Source organism: Pteropus alecto, unplaced genomic scaffold (assembly GCF_000325575.1).
Source record: "Pteropus alecto unplaced genomic scaffold, ASM32557v1 scaffold533, whole genome shotgun sequence".
NCBI classification, from domain to species: Eukaryota; Metazoa; Chordata; class Mammalia; order Chiroptera; family Pteropodidae; genus Pteropus; species Pteropus alecto.
The window spans coordinates 22,184-32,950 of NW_006434719.1; the positions used below are offsets into that span (position 1 = coordinate 22,184).

Consider the following 10,767-nt stretch of genomic DNA (forward strand, 5'->3'; position numbering starts at 1 on the left):
AAATTTCCCTTACATTTATTAGGCAAAAATGAGATATATGACTATTCTTAGCTACAAAAAATAAAAAAATAAAAAATAAAAATAAAAAAACCTGATAAATCAAACACATGACAAAAAATGCAGAAACATTTCTTTGGCTGGGCTTGTTTTCAGCTTGAAATAAAATTGGGTTATCATAACAAAGAAAAATGAGTTCACTATTGAGCAGGCCACTAGAAAAATGCCCATTCTTTTCTTAATTGGGGTTGAGTGGCATATCAGAACCATTTTTAAAGCACATTTGATTTGTAAATGATTTTTGGTAAATGAAAATAAAATATAAAAAAAATCAATTTTCTTTGGCCAAAAATACAGAGTAGGTAAATGCTGTGCTTACCTTCTCGTGACCACCCTGAAATTACAACTAAACTACAAAACAACTATCATTGAAAATTGCATGAAGTCTAACTGAACAGAAGTCTTACAACTGAAGACACAGAAGAGGCCACCTCAAGACCGATAGGAGGGGTAGAGATGCAGAACAAGTTGGTCACACACTCACTTGTGGTTAAAAATTGGGAGAAGCATCTCAGCTGAAGAGGTCCCCCCTGAGAAGCAAGGTGTCTCAGCTTCACATTAGGTCCCAGTTCAGGGTTCCAGTGATGGGAAGAAAGTCCCCACAAATTTTGGCTGTGAGCCAGCAGAGACTAGCTGAATGAGACAAAGGGTGGCTGGAATTCCTTTAAAAAGGCCTGCACATAGATTAATTTGCTGAAGGACCCAGTTGCTCTGAGCTGAGGTGGCTGCTCAAAAAGTTCCAGGGATATACAGAGAGGAACTGAGTTGTCTGGCTTCAGGGAGAGGGCTGGAGGGGCAGCTTTCTCCCAGACAGAAGTGCTGGTAGAATCTATTGTTTCTTTATTTAGTCCTCCCCCATTCCCAGAGTGCAGATGCAGGGTGGTCACCATATCTAAGTCTCCATCAACCTGGCTAACAATGGTCACCGTTGTTAGTTCCTTGGTGATAACCTCAACCCGCCCCACCCAACTTGCAGGCCTACCCAAGCTGCACCAAGGGACTTTTCCATACAAATGGCCTTTCTTGGTTTATACTGCAAAATTTCCTAAAATCTCTCAAGGTTCGTAAAACCCAAACAAGCAATATCTGGCCTCAGCATGCCCCATACCTCTCACTGAGTAGCCTCAAGCCTGGCACTAGAAGCAGACAGGCTTAGTTCATGCCTCGGCCTCCCTCTAGGTTCTGTGTGAGTGGTGGTGGCCATCTGCATATTACTTGGTGGGTTATTCCAGGTGGCCCCGGGCAGGACACAGTTTGCAGCTGAACTTGACCTGTGGTGGAGCTCTTCCCTGAAGGCCCCAAAGCCAGCATGTCTGGAGGCCAGCTTCAGACTTAGCTGGAGTACCATCTGTGGCTGCATATGAGGACAACACACATGAAGCACTGACTGGGCAGGCACCAGAGCCCTGGTAAAGTGGATCCTGCTCCATAGGGTCGGCCCCTCGCTGCTCAGTTCTCACAACCAATCAGCCTGAGGGGCAGTACTTCCCACTGATGTGCAAACAGCAACCAAGATTCAACTACAACATAAGAGCACATACAAACTATTCAAGGAACATATCTCGAGCACCTGGCTCAGATGACTAGGGAGGACTGCTCCACAGGGCCCCAAAACTACTAATAAGACCATTCTACTAAGACTGGGAGACACAGCAACTCTACCTAATACAGAGAAACAAACACAAGGAAGCAGCTAAAATGAGGAGACAAAGATGTCCAAAATGAAAGAGCAGAACAAAGCTCCAGAAAAAGAAATGAACAAAATGGACATGAGCAATCTACCAGATTCAGAGTTCAAAACACTGGTTATAAGTATGCTCACTGAACTTAGAGGAAGAGTAGATAAACTCATGAGAACTTTAACAAAGAGATAGAAAATATTAAAATAGAGACAGAAAATATCAAAAGAGAACCAGTCGGAAATGAAAAATACAGTAACTAATATGATGAATACCTCAGGAGAAATCAATAGTAGATAGATGATGCAGAGGAGCAAAGCAGCAATTTAGAAGGTAAGGTAGCAGAAAATGACCTATCATAACAGTAACAAGAAAAGAATCAAAAATGTGAGCATATTTTAGGACACCTCTCAGACAATATCAAGCATACCAACATTCTCATCATAGGAGTACCAGAAGAAGTAGAGAGAGAGTAAGAATTTGAAAACCTATTTGAAGAAATAGTAATAGAAAACTTTCCTGATCTGGCAAAGGAAATAGACATACAAGACCAGGAAGCTTACAGTTCCAAACAAGATGAACTCAAACAGGCTCACGTCAGGACTCATCATAATTAAAATGCCAAAGATTAGGAACAAGTGAGAATCTTAAAAGCAGTAAGAGCAAAGCAGTTAGTTTCATACAAAGGAACTCCCTTAAGATTGTCAGCTGATTTCTCAACAGAAACTTTGAATGCCAGAAGGGATTGGCTGAAAATATGCAAAGTGATGAAAAGGAAGAACCTACAATCAAGATTATTCTACCCAGCAAAGCTATCATTTAGAATTGAAGGACAGATCAAGAGCTTCCCAGACAAGAAAAATGTAAAGGAATTCATAAACATCAAACCAGTATTGCAAAAAATATTTGAGGGACTTCTTTAAGAAGAAAAAAAAAAAAGATACAAAATATAACTAATAAAATGGCTATAACTACGTATCTAGCAACAATTACTTGAAATGTAAATGGATTAAATGCTCTAATCAAAAGATATGATGAAAAATGGATAAGAAAACAAGACTCTTACACATGTTGCCTACAAGAGACTCACTTCAGATAAAAAGTCATATGCAGACTGAAAATAAAGGCATGGAAAAAGATGTTTCATAAAAATGGAAACAAACAAACAGTAAAAAACTGGAGTAGCAATATTAATATCAGATAAAACAAAGGCTATAACAGGAGACAAAGAAGTACCCAGTAATTCTACTTCTGGGTTTTTATTTGAATAAACTCAAAACAGTACTTCCAAGGGACTTGTGTTTTCATATGTTCTTCACAGCATTATTTACAATAGCCAAAATATAGAGGTAACCTGGGTGTCCATTAATGAATGAATGGATAAAGAAAAGATTGTACATACAATAGACTACTACTCAGCCATACAAAAGAATAAAATCTTACCATCTGCAACAACATAAATGGACCTCTCGGGTATTATGCTGAGTAGAGTAAGTCAGACAGAGAAAGACAAATGCCATATGAGTTCACTTACATATGGAATCTAAAGAACAAAATAAATGAACAAACAACAGAAATAAATTTTAGATACAGAGAACGTTTTGATGGTTGCCAAATGGATGGAGGGTTGGGAAAGGTTGGCAAAAAGAGTGAAGAAATTAAGAAATACAAATTCGTAGTTACATAATAGTCATGGGAATGTAAAATATAACATGAGGAATACAGACAATAATAGTGTAATAACTACGTATGGTGTCAGATGAGTACTAGGAGTGATCACTTTGTGAGTTATATAAATGTCTAATTACTACATTATACACCTGAAACTAATGTAATATATTATGCCAACTGTATTTTAAAAATAAAAAGTTAAAAAAGAAATCTATCTACACCAATTAACATACTGTGGGGATCTTTCACCATAGAGGAAATACAATTCAAGAAGGCTTTCATCTGCCACTGGAAAAGAATATGACATGACAAGGGTCACACAAATAGAATTTGTATCAGTTGACATTCTCAAGGTATTCCTTTGTAGACAAATATGTAGAAGATGAGTATCAAGCACAAAATCTAAAGCCAAAATGTCTGAAGAGAGTAATGTTCCATATTTAATATTCTAACAACAGTATGTTCTGATATGTTCTGGTCATTTTTAAAAGGAATGTGAAACTCACTGACCCAACTCAATGATATATTGGCAGAATTTTAGATCAGATAATTGGAAATGCTAAACTTTCAGGCCAACTCACTACTTTCTCCATATAATTACACAAGGATGCCTGAAGCTTTGCTTTCCAAATATTTCCTAGAGAATCCAGCTTCTCCTCCAATCTCAGCTGGGTAAGGATGAGTTTTATGCATGGTTAATAGAATAGGCATATCTATTAGAAATCATATAATCATACTGCTAATGACAAAGTGATAATGATGATATGGTTTAGCATTTATTGAGTGCTTACTGTGAGCTGACTGGCCAGAAAATGAAACATACAGTTCCCAAGGACATACTTAGCACTGAATTTTCTTAGAGAAATATAGAATAAACACAACATGCCTGCAGAGCATCAAGAATTTCTGAAAGGTGTGCTGAAAGCAGACAAGGGGTATTCTTTAGGATTTAAAGTTATAGCCCAGCTGTGAGGGCATGATGTTCATGCAAAGGGGTGCATGATCTACCTTGACTTACAATTTCTTATAAAAGTTTCATGGGTATCCATAGTTTCCAGAGTTTCCTGCAAAAGACATGCCAAGTCAGGAAAAGCCCAAGGCAATGACTTACAGCCAGATATTTATAATACTTTATTATTCTCCCAGTCCAGAGGAATTTTACCAACAAGGGGTCATTCGTACCACAGCTATGTTGCTTAGTAACATTTATTAGGGTTTCTCAACATGCCAGAACTAGTAAGTTAACCCAAGGTGAAAGCTTTCAAAGTGTATGTATATCAAATTATCACATTGTACACTTTAGATATCTGACAATTTTACTTGTCAACTAGACATTAAAGAAGCTGGGAAAAAGGATTAATCTAAGATAAAATTTATCTACAAAGAGGAACGATTTTGTTAAACCTTTACTCGCATAAACATTATTTATTTAATATTCACAACAAGTCTATGAGGTAGATAATATTATAATTTATTAGTGGCGAAATCAGGATGAAAATGGACTTTCTTGGTTCTAGGTACAAAATTATTAACCACAAAACTTCATGTCTTCCATAACTCTATGAAAGAAAAACAGAATGTAATAAACAGAGAGTAAACTGAGCCAATCTCAGATGAATGTTTCTTTAAAAGACTAAAAGGACAAAAAAGCAATTTAAACTTCTTTAAGTGTAAGATTTATTTTTTGTTGTTTTGTAATTTTATTTTAGGTGCTAGAAAATCTAAAGTGGTTATTGATTGAGTAGTTTTCCTTAACAGAAAAATTATCTTTTTTTTCAAAGACTAGTTTAAAAAAGGTAAACATATACCGATTGATAATTTGTGTTTATGAGTATTTGTTCTACAGCATATTTTTAATTCTTTCACACATTCCACATCTAAAGAAACATTGAATTATTTCTAATACACTAACATTTGGGTGAATTAGCCTGGAGTCATGGTGTGAAAATCTCTCTAAGCAATTTAAGCAAATTTCCAAAAATCAAAAATACTTTGGAAGAATGCTTTTGGAAGAATAATTCAGGCTTTCAACTTGAGTCATTTAACTCACTGCAGAGATATCTGCATTCCACCTCTCATTCCTTCAGCTTGTGTCTTAGGAAGACATTTTCTGTTCTTATAGTCATTTGTCTCGGGACAAATTTTTAAATATTTGACAACTGGTATGACCTAGGCACCAACTGGTTGAAATAGATGCTGGCCATATGCTGGTTCTGAATCCAACCTATATAAAAGGTTTTTTTTTTTTTTAAATTATTTTACCTCTTACCTGATTGGCACTCATTAGATCAACCAGCTTTGTCTTTCATTGAGAGTCCAAGAGAAAGCTGCAGATGAATATTTAGCCATATTCATTGGTGCAAACATGGCTGAATATCAGCACTATGTTATTTTTCCTTTTTTGATTTGCAGTGGGTATGAGAATTGTAGAAGTAAAGAATATTATTAGGTGACATGAGTTTTAGTTTTGGGGGTATAATTGTAATTTTGTGGTTTCACATGGTAATCTTTGAGAATTTGGAGCTTTGGAAGTGCTACAATAAAGCCTACATCATTTTGTCTTGACATAACCATCAGAAAGTCCATTCTCTTATATTTTCTGCACTTATAAAATAGTATGTTTAGTCTAGAGAATTTCATACTTCTATTAAATAGGATTTCTTAGGAAGTTAAAAATTATGCATGACAGGGTTACACCCTAGACATATTCTATCAGACTCTCCATAGCTTTTTCTGGGATTATGCTTTTAACAAACCTCCAGGTGATTCCTATGTAGGCAGCTCAACTTTAGTTTCAACATCCTTATAGAAGATAAATAATTCATTAACATTTGTTTACATCAGAAGTTTTCCAGAAAGTGTACTAATTGCTATTTATATCCTCTTTAAGTTTATTTTATGATTCCTGAAAGTGGCACTATAAAGACCCTGTTTCTTCTTTACTGCCAGATTCTGTTGTGCTTCAATCTGGGACAGCCCTAAGATATCAGCATCTGCCTAGCTGTGCATTCCTGAGGGCATCATCCACCTCCTTGTTTCTCAGGCAGTAAATGACTGGATTGAGGAATGGTACAATGACAGTATAGAGCACAGAGATAATCTTGTTGTGGTTGAAAGTATACATGGCTCAGGGCCATAGGTGAAGAGAGTGGAGTAGTAGTAGATGACAGGCACTACCGGATAAGAAGCACAAGTGGAGAAGGCTTTGTGGTGTCCCTGGATAGTAGGAATCCTCAGGATGGCTACAATTATGGCAGCATATGATAAAATCACAGCCAATAGAGGAAGGAGAATGATGTCCAGGGCCAAGAGAAAGTCTGAGATTAAGTAGTGGGGAGATATCACAGAAAAAGTGGCTGATGATGTCGGGTCCACAGTAGGACAGTTGGGAAATAAAAAGAAGCATCATCATGGAGCTGAAGAAGCCACCACCCCAAGATGAAGCTGCAAGATGAGTGGCAAGGCTGGAAGGCATAAGACTGGGATAACGGAGGGGTTCACAGATGGCCAGGTAGCGGTCATAGGCCATGATTGCCAACAGGACACACTCAGTGCAGGCTAAGGCAAAGAAGAAGTAAAGTTGAGTCATACAACCTATAAAGGAAACTCTACAGTCCTGGTTAAGAAATGCTCCCAAGAGTCGGAGAACAGTGACATTGATGTAACATAGCTCCAGGAAGGAGAGATGGCCAAGGGAAACGTACATTGTGTAAGCCAGATCATGGAAACAATGAGTGCATTTTCCAACAATGTCAACAGATAAATTGCAAGAAAGAGGGCAAAGAGGAGCAGCTGAAGTGGTGGAGAGGTAGGGAAACCCACTAAAACAAACTCTTCTCTGTGGCCTCCACTCAAATTTCTCGTGATCTCTGTCCACTTGACTACCTGAAAAAGTAACAGGAAGAACAAGATGTTGAAAGATAGATGGACCAGACTGCCAGCAACCCTTCATATTACAACCTTCTGAAGAATTCTAATGATATATTATCAATTATTATTAAATCTTTTTGCTCCTCTGCTGTTTTATCTCCCACCTCAGGGGAAAAGTTATCAGACTTAAAGATTGTATTCAATAACTTAACAACCTTAACTACAGTGGGTTTTTGATAAATGATTACTGAGTGACTTCAGAACAAGTTCAACATTTTAATTCTTGTTTTCTTATCCATGAAATGCTCTTCTTTCACTTTCCACAAACCCCTAAGCCCCATGGCACCTTCAGTTAATATTTGTTGAATGAACAAATAAAGGAAGGAGTGACAGCAAGGTGACAGCAAGCCTAAGGATTAATCTCTCAAGGGAAATTAGACTAAGAGGAGGTAGTAACTCAAAGATATTACTTGAATTATAATGTAAAGCAACATAAGATTAGGAAGGTTGGTTTGGGATGTGTTCATTCACAGTTGGAGGAATAATTCAGTATAGAGGTGATAAAAGAAGTTCTCCAGAAAGAGACCATTTTCTATGTATTTTATTTGTATTTTTGAGTATATTCTCTGTACCAGAATTAGGTTGTATCATTCCTAGGCTGGTGTGGTAGGTTGAAAAATGAACCCCAATAAATAAGGTGTCTACGTCCTAATCTCTGAAACATAAATGTTACATTGTATAGCAAAGATTTTGCAGGTATGATTAAGTTAAGGATACTGAAATGAGAGATTACCCTGCATTATCCAGGTGAACTTTAAATGCAGTTACAATGGTCCTTATAAGAAAGAGGCAGAGGGAAATTTAAAATAGACATAGAGAGAAGACAACCTAAAGGTGTAGCAAAGAGATTTTAATATTGGCCCTAAAGATTGGGGTGATGTGGCCAAGGAATTCCAGTGGTCACCAAAAGCTAAAAGAGGCAAGAAATGGATTCTCCTCTAGAGTGTGTGAAGGGAGCATGGCCTTGCCAGCACCTTGAGTTTGGCCAAATGATATTGATTTCAGACTTCTGGCCTTCAGAACTTTAAGAGAATAAATCCCTGTTTTAAGCTACTAAATTTGTTGTAGTTATAACAATCACAGAATAATGACACAGTTAGTGAGGCATCAAAGTGAAAAAGGCAGTCATATTCCTCTCAACCATCCTTCTGTGTCTTCCTAGTCTCCTATCAATATTTATAGTGGTCTGACATCTCCAGAGGGCATTTGGAAAAATTATAAATCTAATTGAGATTAAATTATGTGTTAGATATTATCGAACATTTTCATTTTTGGTGGAACTAAGCATTTGTCTTCACATTTTATTTTCCTTAAGCAACTTAAAAAAACAATATACCAGATTGCATAATTTTAACTCGACATGTATTTTTATCATACACTTAAATAATTACAGAGAATCTAATTTCACTGTACTGTGAGTATTGACAGTTGAATAAAACTATTATATCAATCCTTTAGGTGTTAAGTGAAATCTAAATATTGATGCTATGATACCATTAATTGTTTAAAAAAATTACATGAGTGCATGTATCTTTAAAAGTGGAAATTTTCCATTATTCTTCTTACTGAACTCATAATTCATGGTATTATAATATATTTTTATAACTTCAAGACTTTCATTGATTTCTCTGTCTCTATCTGCCTACCTATTTATAAATCTGGTTCTTATACTATTGAAGCTGTTTTTAAAACTATTTTCTTCCAGATATTACTATATAATTAGCATACATTTTACCAAAGCAAGACAAATTTTAAAAATAAGCAACATTTTAGAAATGTATTAAATACAATATACATATGATGCATTACTGAATTGTACACTTCAAACTTATATAACTTATTAACCAATATCACCTCAATAACAAATAAAATAAAAAATAAATGTATTAAAATATTTTTTAATAATGCGGATTGTACATTTTTTCAATTCTTGTGTGCATACATGAAGACTACTTATTAACATAGTAATAAAGTTTTCAGCATCAATTCCATTCTTTTCATTTTGGAGATACAAACACCCAGGAAACTCATTCTCATAAATAAATTGACACTGATACACCATGGCTCAAGGAATAAAAGTTATTGTTATAGTAATACAACTAAATTATTTAAACTTTTTATTAGTTATGTGCCAGAAATTACACAGTGATCTATCATCAAAATGGTTTTCTGGATCTATTAGCTGACAATTCAATTAGATTTCAATTGTGTTTAAAAAATCATATTGAAGTGGGGAGGTCTGATTAAGATGGTGGAATAGGTAAATGCTGTGCTCCTCTCCTCCCAAGACCACATCAAAATTACAACTAAATTATAATTATAGAATAACCGTCACTGAGAATTGCCTGAAGACTAGTTTAACAGAAGTCCTATAACTCCTATAACTAAGGACATACAGAAGAAGCCTGGAGACTGGTAGGAGGGGTGGATATGTAGAATAGGCTGATTCAACACCTACATGTTGTGGTTAAAAATCAGGAGGGATATCTTAGCCGTGGAGGTCTTCTCTAAGGAACGAGGGGTCCAAGACCCAGGTTTCCAGTGCTGGGAAGAGAAGTCCCCACAATTTTGGCTGTGAAAATCAGAGGAAATTGTGGCTAAGTGAGACAAAGAGCAGCTGAAGTTTCCAGTTTTCCTCTTAAAGGTCCTGGGAATAGATTTACTCACTGATGAGTTCATTCACTCTGAGTTCCAGCACTGGGGTAGCTGCTTGAAAGCTGTTAGAAATATATGAGAAAGATCTAAATTGTCTGGTTTTAAAGAAAGGGCTGGAGGGCAGATTTTTCTCAGAAGTGCTGGAAGAAACCATTGTTCTTTTATTAACCCATCCCCACACCAGCCTACACCCGTAGGTATGTGTTATATCTGAGTCTCCATCAACATAGATAATATCGTTCACCCAGCCCTGATGATTTGCTGAGACTATGACCTACCCAACTTTTTGGTCCACTCAAACCACTTCCAGCGGTGTTTCCAAACAAATAGCCTGTCTTGAATCATGTTGTGCACTTTCCTAAAATCTCTTAAAGGTTCACAAATCCCCAGCTAATAGTGTCAAACCTAGGCATGTCTTGTACCTCTTGGTAAGCAGCCTCAAGTCAGAAGAGAATATTTCATTGGCATGAAATATTCAAAGTGATTAAAAGTAAGGGCCTAGAAACAAGATTATTCTTTCCAGCAAAGCCATCATTTAGAATTAAAGAACTGATAAAGAACTTCCCAGACAAGAGAAAGCTATAGGATTTCACCACCACCAACTTAGTATTATAAAAAATATTAAAGTAACTTATTTAAAAATAATATACATATGTATGTATATATATATATGTATGTATGTGTGTGTGTATATATACATATATATATACACACACACATACATACATATATATATACACACACACACACATACGTACATATATATATATACATA

At 36.1% G+C, this 10,767-nt stretch overlaps 1 protein-coding gene across 1 annotated transcript in view; it reads right to left on the reverse strand.

Annotated features, from left to right (window-relative positions):
* Positions 1 to 10,767, reverse strand: part of LOC107195515 (olfactory receptor 6P1) — a 54,431-nt gene that overhangs the window by 20,632 nt on the left and 23,032 nt on the right. Inside the window, 2 exon segments of the mRNA XM_015587647.1 lie at positions 6,726 to 7,115; positions 7,118 to 7,292. Of these exon segments, the coding sequence (XP_015443133.1) occupies positions 6,726 to 7,115; positions 7,118 to 7,292 (565 nt within the window).